The following is a 20,891-nucleotide window of genomic DNA, read 5'->3' as shown; positions in this document are numbered from 1 at the left end:
GCTGACCATGATAATATCTTTGAAAAATATTGGAGTGCAAGAGGTCAAATGACTTTATTGTCAAACGCCTGACATTAGAAAACAACAACAACAACAACAACAACAACAACAACAACATGTAATTAAAAGATCTGAGGGTATTCTAATTTATAATTTCAGCTCCTCCTTGCATACATTAAGTGAAAACATCCTTTTAAAAGAAGCTCGCATGTAAGAAAAATAATCAATCCCCCACAGACTTTTTAAAAAGAGGTTTTATGTACGGTATTGTATGTATTTGTATTTTCGTACTATAACTGGTGTATGCGTCTAATTTAATACATGTTATTTATAAAAAGAAAATAACAGCACACAACTTACTAATACTGAAGTTGCTCCATTAGCAAGAGGTCCGTATACAACATATGTATGACCAGTAATCCATCCAACATCTGCAGTGCACCAGTACACATCTCCAGGTCGATAGTCAAACACATATTTAAATGTTGTAGCTGCATATAACAGGTATCCGCCCGTTGTGTGAAGAACTCCTTTTGGCTTGCCTGTAGATCCGCTAAAACAATCACACAACATAAATATTAATACATTAGAAGGGAATAAAAGCCGTCAAAACAAATACAGTACTTAGATAAAAAAAGTGTTTATGTAAACATGATCTTTTATCAACATGTTTTGGTTAACTGTATAAAAACAATTCAATTTATTTTGTCCTTCAGATCATAACAGGATATTGGAACGTCAATAAATACATACATTACATAATATTATGTGAATTCTGTGTTTTATATAGATTTAGAACAATTTCTTCTCTTTCCAATCAATTCCAATTACGCAACACTAGTTCTAAAAATATGTATAATTCTCATTCATTAACGATTATTATGTAAAATAATCAAGAATACCTCGTGTAGAGCATGAAAAGAGGATCTTCAGCCCCAACCCACACAGGATAGCACGACGAAGATGCATCTTCCATCTCCTCATGCCACCAGAAATCTCTGTCTTCCGTCCATGGAATCTAAAATAAAGAAGCAAACGATTTTGAAATGCCATATAGCGTATTTAAGATATATTACCAGTACTTTTTAAATATTCATTTATTTTAACACTATGAAGTTTGAAAGTTTGAAACTTTAATCATGTTTTAACTATTGAAAGTGCTATAAAGTGAAACAATAGCAAGAGAAAAAACTAAAGAAATGTATGACCATTACAAAATCTCTTAATATAGGCCTAGACATGTATTCAGCAGATTTTTTTAAACCATTTAAATTTCTCATGAAAATTATTACTCAGTGAACAATTTAAAACTTTCTTATGAGCTCGTCAAATTTTACGTACCATGAACCTGTAATTTCACTTTTAAACACAATTTCCTAAAACAAACTTAAAATCAGAAACATTTATCGGTTGACTGAATGTTTGACAAAATGTATTTCCATTCATTTTATTAGAATTATGGTTTTTATTTATTAAACTATTTTTGGGTCCATTTTATTTAAATTTTTCGTTAAATATTATATACATTTGCTGCTTATTTATTGCGGAATTATGTTGACTACTAACCTTGTTGTCAAATGCCGTTCGTTTCTCTGGAGATGTGTCACCATTTTCTTCGCTGGTTCCATTCCTGTTTTGTGAAGCACTCAGGCGTGGTAAATGTCGAACAACTATACAAGATTCCACTTCATGACCAAGCTTCTTGCAACGGTCCATAGCTGTAATCAATCAATTTTAGTGAGGATACTGTTTATATTCTTTCAGTACAGTAGAACCCCGATTATCTGTCATCCTATTAACCGATTGGTGGATTATCCGTCTGTCTTTCTCTCGCTTTTTTTCTGCAGAAATATATAAAGTACTGTACATTGTATTAGCACGTTATTTTTTCTAGAGAGTGTTATTACACTTACACATTATAGTCTACTGTTCGAATTGTGGTACTGTATAACTTCTGTATAAAATGTCTTTTATGGGTGTCAAAAAAAAAATTGTTGTGCTAAGTATCGGGGGAAAAAAGTATAAATAATTGAGTGGTTTGGGGAAAGAGAAACTGTGGTTCATCTCGCATCAGAATACGAGTTTGGAGTGTATAAAGTATGTAAATCTATAACATGAGATCTTCACTTTCCACAGGCAGCCATTACAAGGAGTTTTCCTGCCCTTCAAAATCAGTCGTTGACAATGAGACTTTCATTGGTGAACTGTGATCCACTATCTAGCATGTTAAATACAAGGCGATAGAAGAATTTACCAAAATGTATTATTCACTAAATTTACGAAAATATTTCATGGCATGGATTATCCGATTTTTTCGATTAACCATTCAGCCCACCCCCTCATTACCACGGATAATAGAGGTTCTACTGTACAAATAAAGATTAAAAGACATATAAGATTTTGTTTAATAAAGTATGGTGCATCTTGCAACATCACTACAGAACAATAGGTTTGACATGGAAATAAAAGAGTCTTTGCAATATGACAGCATGGATAAGGTTTATTTCAGAAGAAGTGCCAATTTTTGTGCTGTGTTTGTTTCTCATTAAGTCTTTGAAGAAAATTGAAAATTACCGAGTAAGTGACGAGGATCTTATATAAACTGATTAAATATGAATGAATGTATTGATATACTACCTGCATCACAGAGTTCCTTCAGACAAAGCATCTTTGATCCTCTCCACACGCCATCTGTTGTGACTAGAACTTTGCATTTTGAATCCAACATTCTTTCAGCTAACGAATCAGAAGAAAATCCTGCAAACTAATGAGAAAAAGACTGTAAGTGGTCATTCATAGATTTTATAGATATTTAATATTTTATGACGATGTGGTCAAACAACGGTATCTGTAACAGCAAAATTATAGTTATTGTTTAATGATGGAATAAAGTAACTAACAGAAACATAATCTCTTCGAAAAAATAGGGCAATTTTTATTGCTACCAGCCCAGACATGTTTGCAGGTCAGAAGCAGTAGTATTTTAACACAGAGTAATTTCATTTACATTTTTATTTTATTTCATTTATTGTATTCCACAGATTTTTTCATCAGCATGAAGCTTTAAGAAACAAGTCAATAGTTATTTTTTTTTTTTTTTTGCGGCGAGATGAGGTGAGGTGAGGCGAGGCATAAGCCTTGTGGTTGGGAAAAATCTAGGAAAAAATCCAACAAGGTATCAGCCCAAGTTGGAATCAAACCCAAGACCAAGCGGAGGCTCAGTCGACAGAGGCTCTCTTGTCTGTCTGCAACCCGCAACATATCATTGCTCCTTAGCCGACGAGTAGCCTGATAAGCCCCAGGATCTCTGAAGCCCCAAGTCCTTCATATATCAGCATCGTAAATCAGTACTACCCCCAAGATTTCACCCCAGATTATTTTTAGTATCGCAGCTGATATAGAAACGAGAGGTAAGTGGAGAGTGTTGGTGGAATGACAGAGGGAAACGGGATTACCCCGAGAAAGATCCTCTGCAACGTCAGCTTTGCTCACCACAAATTCCATCACGACCTGGTCGGGGATCGCACACGGATGGAAGACCAGCTCGTTAGCACTTGAGCCATAGACGCGGCTGAAGACTGGCTTATGAGCGCATCTTATGGCATAGGAGGGGAATGAGAATAGCTCGCCAAATACGCAGTCTTGACACTTTCACAGAAGTCAGTGCGTGACCTTCAACATGATGAATGCGATAGGCGCTCTCCTGAAGTCTCAATTTTTACATTATATTATGAGGATAAAGTGAAAGTGACGCAGACAAGCCATGCCACAATTGAACAGTGTGTACAAACAACAAAGTGCCAAAGTTGATACTTGACGAACATTTAACCTCGAAGTGTATAACAAGAACAAATGACTACTCTATGTTGTTGCGACGAGAAAAATGTGTTTTTCTGTTTTCCGTGTGATTTTTGAGGAGACTACTAGTGATCAAATGACAGTGTTACAGATTTTGCGTAGCTAAGTGAAAAAATAAAAGAGCATGAAAAATCGGGGAATCATCAGTTGCGCGCACGAAATATTTCTACCCGATTTCAGTGCATCAATTACGCACGGTAATCTTTATCGCAGCATTTCCCTTCCCATTTGAGTCCCCTCTCATTTTATAAATACTTAGACTCTCTGAATAACAGATATGGTGCTAAAATGTTATTAATAGTGTCATTAATTTGGTACTCGTCATTAAATTAAAATAATCGTACCATTAACTTGGTACTCATCAAGGAATTGAAAACGCTCATACCATTAAGAGATTAGGTACTGTACAGCTTAAAGCAGTGGAATTTTGGAAATATTCAACATTTTTTCCTCCATTACTGTATGTACAATAATGAAAATTAGTATGTGTAAAACACTGTCCTTCTGCTATATGAAAAGAAATATTTTTACGATTAAAATAAATATTTCCATTTTTTTTTTTCCAAAATTCATTTCACTGTGTAGTGATGAAGCGTTTCCCACATAACTCAAAAACTATCCAACATTCTGTGATAAAATTTTTTGTGTGTATTTATGCATGTCATGTCTACAATATGATGAAAAATCACTTCTCTACCTTTGATAGTTAGTCTGATAAAAAATAAATTCATTTTAAAAAATTGTTAAATATCAGTATTTTCTTCTAACACAAAAAAAAAATATTAAGGAATGTAGTTGAAGGAGCATGATATTGTAAACGTGAGTTTCAGCAATGAAATAAAAGAGAGAGAACGTGAAAAAGTTAACAAGTTTATGAGTTATGAGGAAAACGCTTTATCACTGCACAGTGAACTGCCAATGTTCTGAATTTGGGGGGGGGGGGGAATAAATAAATAAAAAATAAATAAATAAATAAATAAATAAATAAATAAATAAATATTTTTTTTAATTCGTAAAAATATTTTTTCATATAGCAGGACAGTGTTTTACACATAGCCCAAGTAATTTTCATTGTTGTACAAAATACACTAATGGAGGGAAAAAATGTTGAATATTTCCAAAAATGTTACTGCTGTAAGCTGTACATAACTCTTTAACTGCACATTTATTTGTTGTCATAAAATATCAAACGCCCTTTACAAAAGCGATTCTACTAATGTTTTCTTGATTATATTATTTTATTAACGAGCTCTTCAATATACTATTCACGTTTCTTAATATTTGGGATTCATTCTAGGAACATTATCTCTGTCATTCATTTCAATTTACATGCTTGTTTGTGTTTGAAAGACAATAAAGTCATAAATATAAGGATATGTACAGTTAAAATGAAGCGAGAAAGCCTTATGAAACATCTCGCATGCATTTCTGTTAAAAGTAACAGTATGCGAAGCCCAAATCTTGGGAGGAATTAATGATTTTGGTGCTATGAAGTTAGTTACTAAATACTCGTAATGAATTTGTCATACTTTTTACTGGTTGGGTACTAATCACATTTTCAACAAAAGCATCTACATCTCCGGGGGTGAGAATGGTTAAACCAAGTACCGCCATTTATCAATTTCACTATTTCGTGCACGCAAATGATGTGTTTATAGAGAGAAGATATGCGCGCAATTGATGTCTTTACATCAGAGGGGTTCGCGGCAATTGGTTGTTTTTAATCCTTTCGCGCGCAATTGATGTACACGCAGAAAATAAAATAAACACATGAATTTTTATTATTAAAATATTATTATTATTATTATTACTATTATTATTATTATTATTATTATTATTATTATATTTGTAGCTAGCAGTCAAATTATCACCGACCGTCACTATTACTGTATGAAACTCTGTGTTACAAAACTATACACGAATACCACATGAAGCAAATATTATAAGATCTTATGGAAGAAAAAACATATTTTAAAACTAATTATTTTATTAGAAACTAGCTGAAAGCACCCGGCGTTGCCCGAGTTTTCCTTTCTGCTTCTATTTTTAATTAAACTGGTTATTATATTTTCGGAAATCTCGGAAACATAACTATACACAACCAAAACGAAGTGTCTTTACTAAGCTTTCCTCGCCCATAAAGATGAATCTTTACTTAACTCCTTAGCCAAATGCCTGCCAGCGTTAACTTAATTTAAAACAGTTGTAAATCAGGCACCGAAAAGAAAACATTTCATCATGTGCCTGACGTTAAACTGTTGTTTTATATTTATTTATTTATGTGTTTTTATTTATTTATTTGTTTTTATTTATTTATTTATTCTGGTGTAGTTAAGGCCATTAGGCCTTCTCTTCCACACCGCCAGAAATACAAATAAAGTAAAAGAAAAATCAAACTATAAACAAAGTAAAACCCAACGAAAATATAATTCCTTCTCCTCTTTCTGATCAGTTTCAGCATCGAATCAATATATACATATATAATTTAATTTATATTGGAAGATTTTTTTTACCTCTTGACCGCTGTACACCCACATATCATACCCAGTTTTTTTAATAAAACTTGAAACTATATCTCTTAAATTCAGAACATATTATATTAATTCTAATTTTATACACGGAATGCAGATACAATATAAACTCGCAATAAGTCATTTTTTAACGTAAAGACTAATATTCTGAGAAACGTATAGGCCTACTGCTATTTTAGAAATTAAGAGATTTTTATTTCCACAACGCTTAACATACTAAATTTGCAACGTGATTATACAGATATAATTTCGCAGCAACACATTTTCGGACGTGAACAACAATATTTTGAGAATTAATACAATGTTATTTTCAGTGGGATTATGTACATTCACATACTACGTACATTAGCAACATAACAAAAGTATGATTGAATTGCTTATTGATATATGTAAAATCTTTTTTTCTCTCTTCTTTGTATAAAATATAGTTGAGGATGTGAAAAACACGCAGTTTTTAAGTTAATGTCTGCAATTTTTGAGCGACTGTCCTTGAGCTTCATTTTAATATGGCCATTAGTGGCATTGAAATTGCAGTTGCTTAAAATTGAATAAGTATCCTAGCAATACGTGGAATAAAAACATCTCCGTTTTAATTTTGCAGTTAATATTGCCAATTCTCTTATGTTTCGTGTGAGTTTTTCACACCAATTCTTATTCGTGCACAATTTTGGTGGGTCAATATTTCGCAATAGTACTATTGCTTATTCAATATTGGTAGCAAACCTTGTAGTTTCAAAGAATTCTAGAATTCAGTTGTATAAAACAGTTTGCTCACTATCTACAAAACTGCATCGAGGAATTCATAATACGGTCCTGGACTGCGCAAAGATAGTTATTGCATGAATTATCTAGTTTTAGCCTTCATGATCTATAACAACAACAATGTAATTTAATTTCGTATTAAAATTTCCAAGGCCTCGTGGAAGTCAATGTTGAATACAACAGACAATAATAAAAAACAATTGACTATAGAAGATTGCATTTTAGTATTACATATGAATGTTCGATCGTATTTATTTTTATTATTATTAATTTTAATTAATTTAACTTCCATTTGCACAATTTTAATGTAGCCTATGTTCTTCTCCTGGTTATGAAGGTTAAATGTGAAAACTTTGGCACATATCGGTCAAAGCATGTAGATTTGTATAGAGAACATACATACATACATACATACATACATACATACATACATACATACATACATACATACATACATACATACATACCCACATTCAATTTTATATATTAAGATAACATATTATTACTTACCACAATAGAATGGACGGCTCCAATCCGAGCACAGGCAAGCATTGTAATAACCACTTCGAGGATCATGGGCATGTAAATAGCTACCCGATCCCCTTTCGTAACTCCTCTGGACTTGAGAACATTTGCAAACCTGCACACCTCCTCTAGAAGTTTTCTGTAGGTTAGTCTGCTGTAGTCATCAGGATCATTTCCTTCCCTGAAATCAGAAAATAGTATGCGACATTTAACGTATGTATATTTCCTTCATGTAGAAATTCACTACCGGTTCTGATAATTTTATTGGAAAACTTAATTGAAGGGTTCAGAGCCATAACATACAGAGGTGAGCCTGCCTGGAGAGAAATAAAAAATAGGTTGCAGCCGCCAAATTACTCTTCAAGGAACGACCACTCTTATAAACTGAGGGAAAGAAGACAGAGGACGGACACTGGAAAGTTTTCTTTTCTCAATCGTACTATCAGGGACTGGAATGCTTTACCTGCAGACTTATTAAAGGCTTTACCAACAACCAAATATGTATTTAAAAGTAGGCTTAAGGACTTTACTAATAGACGATAATTATACACAGTATTTAAAGGGTGTAATTGATATTTTGTTATTGAAGTGTTCTATCAGTGAAGAATTATGTTGTGTCAGTGAAGTGTGTTGAGTAAGTGAAACGTGTTCCTGTCAGTGAAGCTTTATAGTTTATAGTGGCAGTGCAAAGTATTTGAACAGTGAAATGTTTTTTGAAGTGTTAGTGAAATCAGGATAAAATCAGTGAAATGTGTCGTAGTTCCAGTGCAGTGAGTGAGTTGACAGCGAAATGAGTGTAGTGTTGAAAGATACTTGTGCAGATATGAACATATCATACTCGTGGGTTTTAGTTCGAACATAGGTTTAAGGTACAAATTAGATTTACTTTAAATGTTATTTTAACCGATCGTGCTTCATTTAATTTAGGATGTTCCCTGTTGTTATTATTATTATTATTATTATTATTATTATTAATTATTGTTAGTATTAATTATTAGTTTTATTAATTGTGTTTATTATTGTCTTTGAGTGTAATTAGTTACCACTGCCACTGGGTATATACTCATTGCAGTGTGAATACATACATACATACATACATACATACATACATACATACATACATACATAATGGGCCAAGCGCCATTTATTAAAGCCGGAGAAAGCAAGAGTTAAAGTTAAGTAAATACCATAGTTTAATGAAATTGACATATCATTTGAATCGTTTATTGTAAAAACACCACAACTGACATTTTTTACAAAATGCGTTTTTGTTTTTTTGCGAATTTTGATTGCCAGTATGAATGCAACTCTTTTGATATAAAAACCTTATTTCTAGCATGACTGCAACTGTAAAAAAAATTGGACGTAGCTCAGCCAATAGACGAGTTTGCCTGCTGATCCTGAGTACACCCAGGCATGGATTCGATTCCCGCTTGAGCTGAATACCTGGATGGATTTTTTCCCGAGGTTTTCTCCGATGTCAGTGGCGGATCCTCAGTTTCATCTCGCCAAAATGCTATCTCGCTATCATCAATTCCATCGACGTTAAATAACCTAGTATCTGATACAGCGCCGTTAAATAAATAAACTGAAAAAAGGTAAATCTGTATTTTTGTTTTGTCTTCGCCATAACGTTTCGCAAGAGATCCTTGTTTTGTTTTCCATACATCCGTATTCTATTAATTCTCGGAACTAAATGTTATGCGTGTTCTTTTCTCAAACGTTTTAATCCATGACAATCTCAAATAAATGGTGAACTGAAGTTTTATATCAAACATATTTGAATTGTTGTATATTAAGCATTTATGCTTACCATTTTAACTACAGCCCTAACATACTTGGATGCAATAGGGTTATTTGTAAATTTTGGAAATTCAATAATAAATAATTTTCCCGGTGGCTTTATAACTTTATCTTAAGACGAAGCATAGTTCAAATTATTGTCTGCGCGTGTGAATATTAGAAGCGAAGTCACTTACATGTCGACTTGCTTTCGTGTTCTTGCCAGAATTCTGTAAAAGCAGGGACACTATGGAATCGCAACAATGAAAAGTTGATGAGCTTGCTAAAGAAGGATCAGATAATCCGTTCCCTGCTCAAGAGATCTTGGTATATCAGAAACTACAAGAGAGGCGCTAAGGAGAAGCATCACGGAACGACACTCGGCTTACAAGGAAAACAATCTTAGTGATGACGGAAAACTCTTCATTAAAGAGTAACTTAAAATAAGAGAGTGGGGAGAAAACAGAAAAATTGCCAATACTTACAAATAGTGCTGTTGATCGATCAAAATATTTAATCGATTAACTATGTGAATTTAATCTATCGATTAATCGAGTTTTGATAGAGTTGAAAAAAATGATTTAATATACTGTAATACACAATTATTGTTAAATTTAACTTGTGTTCGATGATAAGCGTAAGTATTAAATGTTGTATATCTATGTATTGTATCGTTATATTACAAAACAACTATTTTAATTACTTATTAACATATTTATTATGAGGCTTATAATTTATTGTATCAATTTCTCCGGGAATTTTTGAGACAAACATAAATAACAAAAAGTATAAAGATTCACCTAGTTAATACTGCTTCATCCATGATTCACATGCTCCGAATTAAGTGCCGCTCTACGTTTAGTAACAATGTTTAAACACGAAAAAACCTTTTTTTCTGTTAAGCACTTCTCCACGATCGTTCAATTTAAATCCAAGCGTTTCACCGAGTTTACCTCTCAAATTATCATACGACATAATGGAGTTTACACTTTTCACAAGCCACAACTTTATCAAACTAAACACACAACCTTCATATACAAACTCAGTGCAGAAACTGCAAAAGTACAGCGGTCGAAACAGAAGACTGGCCCCTATTGTAATCGAATTACCAGATGTTAGAAAGAGAAAAGGTAGTTTTACGCTCTCACTTGCACACAGTGTAGACGTGGCTATTTTATAAGGGATGAGGGGTACGAATCCCAGAAAAGTATCTATTTTGTATGCTAGGAAGATGAGCTGACAAGGTGGAAGTTTTCTTGGAAAACCATAAAACTTAATAAGGGTCTCGTATTGTGTTTCAACTTTCCATAGAAGTAGACTAGGTCACTGTCCTCATATCTCCATCTCTTTCTGGAGTGTTTGTACAAAGATTTTCCCTACACTACCTGGTTTACAGTTAGAAGATAACTACTATTGTGCTTTTAAGTAAGCAATTTCCGAGAGAGAAATATTGTCGGAATTTTTAGTATGAGTATGTATTAACAAAATAATAATATCAACTACAACCGATTAATTTTAATCGACTCGATTATTAAATCCCACAACACTACTTACAAGGTATCGGATGAAGAACTAACAAAAACAGTAGCGGCTCTCTAGTGCCGAAAGAAATGTTTTGAATTTGATTCGTTTATTGAATGAATGAGTGAATGGTTTAGCACAGTACAGAGTATGCTTAGAGACTGACAGTACTCGGATTCACTGTTTGAACCGATGTAGACGACTGCGGTGACACGTCTCCTCGTTCTACAGGAGTTCGTGGAGTTCGCGCGCGCCGCCAATCTCTTGCTCTGTCTCTGCCGTCTCTTGTACTCCACAGTGATGGTCTTAGACTTATTTGATTCGTCTTCGTATGTACTTTCTTCTGTTGTGCTCGTCTCTACTTTTCATTCCCTCAACGCTTAGAATTCGAAGTAAGCTTACTTTCAAATTTTGACGACTATTTTTTTTTTTTAAGTTTAGGGTCCAATTTGGATAACTTATTCAGTCGATCATGTCGTGCTCGATCGATCGACATCTCAAACGTCCAGGGTGGTTCAGATTTCATGGAGTTGCGCGCATAAAATGGCCGCCGGAACGCAGTTTTTGAGACATGTTCTCGTCAGACTTGAGAATCCGACAGGTTTCGTGCAAATGTTTACGGTTGCGGGACTCCTTTGTCTACACGGTCGTATACTTTTCGTTTCGCTATGTTTATCTGTAAGCGATTTTACTGTAATGTAGCACTTATTTTGGACATTGTTACCGAGCTGTTGACGACATACCGTGCCGAATACAAAGACATTGTTCTACGTAAAAAACAAAACTGTATGTCGAAAATTTATTTTATGCAAGAAGACAGAAACATCTCAACATAATCACGACACTGTAGGCCCTAAACAGTATTTGGGCAGAGTATATATTAGACCAAAAATATTTCAGTAGACAACAAATTAAACACACATACGTCTCTTGCATGAAGGGAAAAACTACACCGTCATGCCGCATTATTGTTGTCAGCTGACGTGTTGTAAGACAGGACTGTTATAAATCAAGATCACGACAGTAGTACGCGCAAAGTGAACAAACAACGCGTAAAATTGTACGTTTCATGAGCTGGCGTGTTCGTAATAAATCACGAGTATAAAACGACCAATAACAGTGGCGTAGCGTCAATGTAAGCTAAAAAGCTCAGCTTCCCCAGTTAATAATAATTTCATAATAAACCTGCAGTCTATGGACAAAATTATTTATTAATTTTAATAGCATTTATATTTACGCGTTAAATATTGTGAAGCGGCAGCTCAGGATGATTTGTGATGCAGCAGTAAACAAGAAGCCTGCACACACCAGCTTCCAAGCAGACCGGTTTCTTACACTCATTCTTCTGTGTAACACACCCCGCAGATTTTCCATCCCTTTCTAACTAAACTATCCTGGTCGCAAGGCTAGCAAGAAGCTAGCTTTGACATTGAAAATAACCTGTAGTTTCCGAGTTATCCCTTTTCGTCACTTGAAGTGTTAGTGTGCATTGTGGCTTATATAAATTATAATGAGTGAAATAACAGTTTCTGACACCAATTTACTTTAATATTTTAGGACAATTCTATTATCAAGACTGACTTACGAACAAAAGTGTCATCTAAAAAACAAATGACCGACTTACTTGCTGTCAATGAAGGACACAACCAAAAGACAGACGCATATTTACGTAATGTATCTATTGACCGTTAATATTGTGATTCCTCTAACTATGACAGGGAGTGAGCTAATGTTATACGTATACGTGTCTATTTGTTAGAGATATGTGTAAACCGTGAAATCATATTTTATTACGTACCATTTGAGGTCATGCCTTATTGGTGTTACTTACGAGGTTCCAACCAATCTTCGACTGCTGACTTGACATTGACTACTATTTATTTTAAGACTATATTTTTGTAATACTTTTCTCATATTGCATGAAAGACAACTTGAATTAGCTTCCCCTGCTCAAAATTTCATGCTACGCCACTGACCAATAATAAGTTTTTATACGAAGAAATCTGCCAATCCGATCGGCTTAAAACTCTTGCCGGGACGATTTCTTCTGTATAGAAACATACTATACAGGCTGAACGGTAAGTAATGTCATTAATTTCGGGGGGTTATACTTTGAGATATTTCAAACAAAAAAGTTTAATACAATTTTGCTCGTTTTTGCTTTGAAAAAATTATTATTTTATATAAATCATTTCGTAGTGTGTTTTGGGAAAGCCATTGATTTAATTCAGTTAATTTAAGAGAACAGTGTATTATGATAATAAATGATAGAAATAAATAATTTTAGTTTTGTCCTTTAAATGTGCAGAAATTTGATCCGAACAAATGTAACTTTTTGTTTTGCAAAGGGATTTTACAATGTTACGTTTGTTCGGATCAAATATCTGCACATTTAAAGGATAAAACTAACAATTTTCAATAATTTATTATCATAATACATTGATCTCGTAAATTCACAGATCCTATTCGGAATTAAATCAATGGCTTTTCCAAAACACACTATGAAATGTTTCATATAAAACAATTTTTATTTCGAAAAGGAAGCAAAAACGAGCAAAATTGTATTAAACATTTTTGTTTGAAATATATCAAAGAATAACCCCCTGAAACTAATGGCATTACTTAAGGTTCACCCTGTATAGTTAAGTACCGGTATTTTTTTTTTCACGAGTCATACACGACTCATATTTGCTAACTTTTCAAGCTGCAAAACGTTTTGTGACCTGGTGAAACAGGAAGTATTAAGGATACAGGAGCTCAGGGAAAATTTGGATGACATGACATTGCACATTGCCTGGAAAAATTCCTCTAAAATTGCTTCATCATCTTTCTCAGGAAACGGGTAGACCCTATATATGTTATAATTCTGAGCAATGCTAAACAATTATTGAAGTTAAAATTACACGATATTATTTTAAAAGAGATTATACAAAACAAATCCATATGTCTTGAAAGAACTGAAAAATAATGTGGTGACAACAGACCTTCCATTTCTCAAAGAAAACTGCAGTGAGTGAGGGATAATTTCTTCAGTGGATTAAAAAAAATTAGAATATCTTTGCTTAAGTTAGACGAGTAATTGACTTTTAACAACTTTAAACAGATTTAATGCGTGTAATTTGTGTTTTTTTATTATTGTCGATGCTGATTTGAACACGGAGACGGTGTGTACCAGGACTGACGTAGCTAACTATAAAAATTGTCATGCAGCGGTTTAGCGAAGTTTTGCTCATTGTGTGGAGGATAAATGGCTTTAAGGCTCATTGACAATGAAAATTAAACATAACGTAAACTTTAACTTAACGTTACAGTAAAATCAACAAGTCATACCATCATTCACGATGGGAACATAAACATAACAGCAAACATACTGGGTAACCATGGAAACATAACAACGACGTCATTTCCTCATATTCTGTCGTATAATTCAGCGCTCCACGATTGTGTTCTGTTTGCAATTCACGTAAGCATAAGCATGAAAGTTTGGAGTTTGCAAACTTTCATGTTAACGTCTTATGGTAATGTTTATGTCAATGCTTATGTGAATCATTGTGAATAATCCCATTTGGTAGCCTGGGCGCAAACTTCTGTGTTTATGTTACGGTTATGTTTAATTTTCATTGTGAATGGGCCTTTAGTCTGAGCGTAACTGTAAAAGTTCCAGGAGTGCACTTACAATACAGTTGGTTTACAGGCAAAACACATTAAGTCAAAAATATTAGCCTACTTCTGAGAAAAATGCGTTTTAAAGTTCTTGACAAAACTGAATCCTCAAAATATTATTTTTAGTAAGTAATCTGTTTCTTTTTATATGTATTTCATTCTCAAATTCGCTAAGAAGAAACTATCTACTGAAGAATGCTCTGGAAAGAATGGTGCACGGAAGAAAAGTTCTGTACAGACAAAGATATCAGATGATAGACAATATAAAGATACTTGGCTCGTACGCAGGAACTAAGAGCAAGGCGGAAAATAGAAAAAAAAGTGGGAGAATGCTGTGTTTGCAGTGAAATACCTGCCTTGGGCAGAACACTTGCAATGAATGAATAAACATACACACTGTATAGGGTTGACCGTATTAATTTAGGCTTATATAATATGAACAATATTAACAAATAAAAACCAGAGAACGAGTTCAGAATTAAAAGCAAGCGTCTCACGCATTACATAAAAGTATTCTTGGCACTGAATTCTTCATTTGTGCGATGAAATACGCTACGTAATGATTTGTGTACATAAAAGGCGGCGACGACGTTCACAGAATACAATGTTATTCAACATTATATCTCGCCGCTGACGTCTCCAACGCAAATTGAAGAGAAACAGAAACCAATAGAATACCTTTTTAATGGGTTTTTGTGTACACATGCAATACAGCACTATAAACTAGTATTTGAATTCATAATTATTCCTGAAGGGTATTTGCATGCGTATAGATGTTACTGTTGTCTCCAGCATTGACGAAAGCTGTATGCAAATGAGTCCTTGTACCTTCTTTCTGCTTTTGAATAGCTTCGACAGTCCAGCTTTGTGAGGCTACTATAGCCTACTTCTGCTATAAACACGGAAAGCAGATAAATCTATCTACCAAGTCCCTGTCGAGACTGGATTTAGCTCCTTGGTTTCATGCAGGAATAACCTACTTCACATCTGCTATATAGTCGAATAACAGGCTTTAAATTAAACTGATATGTGTACCTTTACGGAGAAGTTGCAGATACAGAACTGTATAATGCTTCATGTTGACAGAATAAAATAAAATACAATGTGGTGCAGTGTACTTCGATCGTGATTGTGCATTACGTCGCTCATCTTTATTCAAGTTACAATTACGGTGCACTTATTCTAAATTTAAATTTGTGCTATAGAGAGAACAGTGGCGGCTCAGGGTTTGAAAATGTGGCGGTGCACAAGACATGTTATTGGTTGATTTTTGTCGTCCGAGTGTTTTAATTAATAATTTTTTGTCTATATTCCGCAATAAAAAAGTTGACTAATCGGTATTCATCAATGTAAACACGTTTTTACTCCATACAAACAAATAAACTAATTTAAAAACAGGAACCACGCTTGAATACAATGGCTTTTAGTTAAGTTCATGCTCACAACCGAACTTACATCGACCTACATGTGCTATTACATGTTTCATCTGCAGTAGTAAAGAGATTGGTGTGAAGTCTTGGGTGTAGTACGGTTTCCGATGCTTATAGGAAGAGCTTGGGTCTCCAGGCTCTGGGGGTTATCAGACTACTAATATACGGACGGGATCTGAGGCAGGATGGTCCACCTGTCAGCGTCGGATTAACGAATACCACTGAGGTCACCTGTCAGACTTGGGCATTCATCGCATATATAAGGCGCACAATGAATTTAAAGCGTTTCTAAGTGTACGGACCCATCCTGGGTTCAGACCCCGTAAAGCCAAGCCAAGGGGTAGTGAGGAACTTGTAACAGAAGGAAATAGAAGGAGAAATGAAGCCCAGGATGAGTTGCATACTACAAGCATCATATCAGGTAGGAGTTAGACCCAATCAAACCAAGTTACAAGTTACTAGACTATCGGTACACGGATACCACCACAAATTGTGCTCACAAAGAAGTTCCACACACCATAAATGATTGTGTAATAGCAAAATAAATGTGATAAATATCATACATTAGCTTGTAAAGAAAGAACAAAATCCATCTCGGAATATAGTAAAGAAAACATTAGTATTGTATAATTCGATTTTGCACACTTGGCGCATTTTCTCTATGTTATTATTATTATTATTATTGTTATTATTATTATTATTATTATTATTATTATTATTATTATTATTATTATTATTATTGGATAGGAATAGGGGAAACATAAGCTCGTCTATTGTATCCAAAACGAAAACACGTATCAGATATTACTGCGTGTATTCTTCAATTTATTTCGCCGTGGCAAAAGTGTTGTAAACAGTTTGCTTGCTGACTGAATTTTACTTTAATATGAGTCACGCCTTCGTCCCTAGTTCTGTTCAGAGAAGATCCTGTGATTGGAGGACTGTACTTAACGACTTAATGAGGCGTTTTTTTCTCAATACCATAGCATATTCCGAGGTAAGATACAAGAAATTGGCCTCCTTTTACTCAGTTTCTCCACTCTTTACTTCGTGACCATTTCAACAATACACCGAAGTTAAATAATCATCCCGCGCTGGACCCTGGACTCATCCCGCTAGCATTACCACTTTCATCTAAGACGCTAGGAAACCATAGCAGTTGATAAAGCGTCGTAAAATAACCAACTAAAAATCACTGCCGTCGAAACTAACTTATATGTTATTCATCTCTCGACTATCCGGAATGGGAAACGCAGAATTTGATACTTTAAAAAAATGGCAAGAACAGTTTAATAGTATTGGGTTTCGCTTTAATTATATTAAATGCAGCATATTCTATTTTCATCCCGAGCAACCACTGCGTAAAATTACTCATTTTAATTACACACATACATACATATCGAGGGCATCATACCAAAAGGGCGTATCAACAAATGTAGCGTTATTGAAATATTTTAATGAAACCTATTTATGTTTGAAAACAATCGTTTACAATGGGCATGAGAAAGAATCAAAGAAACTACCTTGTTATTAGTAGTATTAGTATTTATTTATTTAACCTGGTAGAGATAAGGCCGTCAGGCCTTCTCTGCCCCTCTACTAGGAGATTCCAACTACAATATGAACAATGAAATTACAATTAGTATTAAATTTACAATTACAATTACAAATAACATTACAATTAGTATTAAATTTACAATTACAATTGTACGAAAAGATTACCTGAATAATTAAAACTAGATAATTTATCATAGAGAAACAAAGAATATTTTATATTTACTGAATTACAAATTAAATCCAGAATAACAAAATTGTATAGTGATGAAATTACTGAATATTGAAATATTTTGTGATAGATTAAAGAAACTATTTACAAGTAATCAATTACTGACCAAGTGCCTAGTAAGTTTTCGTTTGAATTCAATTTTATTTCGACAGTCCCTGATGCTAGCAGGTAGCGAATTCCAGAGTCTTGGCAGGGCTATTGTGAAAGAAGATGAGTATGAGGAGGTGCGATGGGATGGTATTGTTAGTATTGTTTCATGACGAGAGCGTGTGTTCAGATTATGGTGGGAAGAAAGGTAAGTGAAGCGAGACGACAGGTACGAAGGAATAGAAGAGTTCAAGATTTCGAAGAGAAAGAGAAGTGAATGTAAATTTATTTTCTTATCTAGTTTAAGCCAACATATTGCTTCCAGGGATGGGGTAATATGATCATATTTACGAACATTGCTTACAAAACGTACACACAAATTATGAGCACGTTGAAGTTTCATTTTGTTGTCGCTGGAGAGGTCAGTCAGTAAAATGTCCGCATAGTCGAAATAGGGAAATACAAGTGTCTGCATAAGGGAATTTTTAAGCAAGAGGGGAGATGAACAGTTATCCTTTTTAGCACATGGATAATAGAATATACTTTTCTGCAGACAAGGAGACAAGGAGAGGAAAAAAAATCTATTTTTAAATGGCTCTAATGTAAGCTTGTAGTTTTGTTGAAACGCCCTTCTGGCGTGATATCCTCGATATGTAATAACATACTGGACGATTAAAAATCTAGCGCCTTAGACAAACTCCGTTACTAATGTCGCTAGATAGCGAAAAATAGAAAGAGTTAAACACTCCTGGGAATATGTAGTTTTCAATTTAATATGCTTGAATTTTCAACGTAGAATGCACCGTTGAACCTGTAGTGGTATGAGCGCAATAAAGACGGAAAAAGCTCTGTTGTTAATTCTGTATTGTAAGGCGATTATCAGGAAATCTATGGCGAATCCTCAGTATCACCTCGCCAAAACACTATCTCACTATCATCAATTTCATCGACGTAAATAACCAAGTAGTTGAAAACAGAATCTTTAAATAAGGAACCATAAAATTAAATGACAAATTGATCTCGGGGTCAGAATTATAGCATGAATAACCAAATACGAAATATGTTACGACTAGCAGAAATGCAGCACAAGTAATTTTTTCCTTCTTCCTTTTCTTCTTCTTCTTCTTCTTCTTCTTCTTCTTCTTCTTCTTATTTTTCTTCGAATTTGCTTACGCTTTGTAATACTGTACTTGTTTTGCTATTGTAAACAATAAACATAAACATAAATTATATATGTATATATATATATATATATACTGTAAATTTCCAACATTGGATATAATTAATGATCATAGTCTTGTTATTATACTTATACGTGCATTGTGCCGATTCTCATTATTTATTATTTTTCAGTAATCTGCGCTTTCCAAGAAAACTTCCTAGGAGTCATCCGCTGGACAGCCCTGGTCTGCGGGAGAACGGTCAATATCTGCGCAGGTAGAGGATTCCGTCGTTGGCAATAATGGAACAACTGTCATTGGAACAGACTTCCGAATCGCGTGACTAAAATTTCCGTAAATGTCCAAGGATATCCAACACAAACGACATGCGATGAAGATTTCATGCAATTTGTGTTTGTTTAATCAAACGAACATTATAAATTATAACGATACGTCGAAGATAAAAGAAACAAGCATACTAAAGTAACGATATTAAAAGTCTCAAATATTTTCTAAGAAAGGTTGTTACAAGCTAAAAGCTAAAGCATCATTTTGGGGAAAAGCGGATTAGAATTTAATCAAAATAAAACACGCACGGAAAAATAATGTGAAAAAGGTTAAAAGGTTTCCTTTGTGCAGAAAATATAAATTATCCGATTAAACAGAATATGCCACAAACGAAAAAACTGTAGGAAATAAAGTAAAACGGAAACAGCATGTTTGAAGGATGAGCAAAGAAAGAACCCTTGAAGAAGAAATGTTACATTGTGGTACTTGATTATTTAAGAACAATTGAATAACAAGAATTTATAATTTAAAAAAGACACATTGTAGGATATGCACTATTGAAATTTAACTGCAATAAATGGATTTTAAAGCAAGAAAACCCACTAAAACCAAAATTAGCATTGTTGTGTTGTATCATAATATGTTGATTTCAGTTTATAAAAGGTGCTCAAAATGGCTCCCATTTACTACCAAACATTGCCTAAATCTGTCTTTGAAATTGTTTAATGTTTAAACATTGTTATTCAATTGTTTTTATTAGCTTTATTCACTTGTTTATATTAGCTTTTGTCTGCAATTGTTTAATCCAAAGCCTCCTCAAATTAGTGTACTGAAGCATTAAAATTTCCCTTTATTCAGTACATATACGTACATTGTCATCAAAAGAGGTAATTTTTACAAAACAATGGTTTATAAATGGCAAAAAAAAATTTGATTTTGTACATACTGAGACCTGAAGAATCCAAAAATGAGGAAATAAGTACATGGTGTCATTAAAAAGAATAGACTCATTGGCATACCCTTTACAAATGAAAAGTATATTACTTGAAAACATGTTCAAAATATTCCTTCTTTGATACCCTACAACTTTTGAATAAATAGTTTCTTCAAAAGATTATAAATAAGAAAGTTTCAAGCATTGTTCCATACTTTTTACTCACCTCGTATAAGAAAGTGACACGAAAATATGTCGGTTTACAAGCAAAACACATTAAGTAATAGTTATTTATGCAACAAGTAGATAATCTTGATGATTATGGTATGTTTGTCGCACGAACGATAGATAGTGAGTGCGACAATTTTCACGAGTGTCATAATAAGATTATCCACGAGTTGGATACAACGCTTTATGGCATTTTAGCATTATAAATTGTAGGAAAGAAATTATGAAAGAAATTCAATTCGGGATCAATAGCTGACAAATTGTCTTCACATGTTCGTATCGATTAGTTGCGCCTGGCATTGGCATTGAGTAAAGAGTAACGGATTACCTCGCAGG

At 33.9% G+C, this 20,891-nt stretch overlaps 1 protein-coding gene across 1 annotated transcript in view; it reads right to left on the bottom strand.

Annotated features, from left to right (window-relative positions):
• Positions 1 to 20,891, bottom strand: part of AcCoAS (acetyl coenzyme A synthase) — an 82,133-nt gene that overhangs the window by 9,193 nt on the left and 52,049 nt on the right. Inside the window, exons 2-6 of the mRNA XM_069815390.1 lie at positions 7,662 to 7,857; positions 2,638 to 2,764; positions 1,567 to 1,718; positions 903 to 1,018; positions 361 to 553 (exon numbers count right to left, since the gene is read on the bottom strand). Of these exons, the coding sequence (XP_069671491.1) occupies positions 361 to 553; positions 903 to 1,018; positions 1,567 to 1,718; positions 2,638 to 2,764; positions 7,662 to 7,857 (784 nt within the window). The remainder of the gene's footprint in view (positions 1 to 360; positions 554 to 902; positions 1,019 to 1,566; positions 1,719 to 2,637; positions 2,765 to 7,661; positions 7,858 to 20,891) is intronic.

This window comes from Periplaneta americana, chromosome 16 (genome assembly GCF_040183065.1).
Source record: "Periplaneta americana isolate PAMFEO1 chromosome 16, P.americana_PAMFEO1_priV1, whole genome shotgun sequence".
Lineage (NCBI taxonomy): Eukaryota > Metazoa > Arthropoda > Insecta > Blattodea > Blattidae > Periplaneta > Periplaneta americana.
The sequence above is the reverse complement of the archived record's forward strand: the minus strand, read 5'-3'. Positions and strand labels throughout refer to the sequence as shown.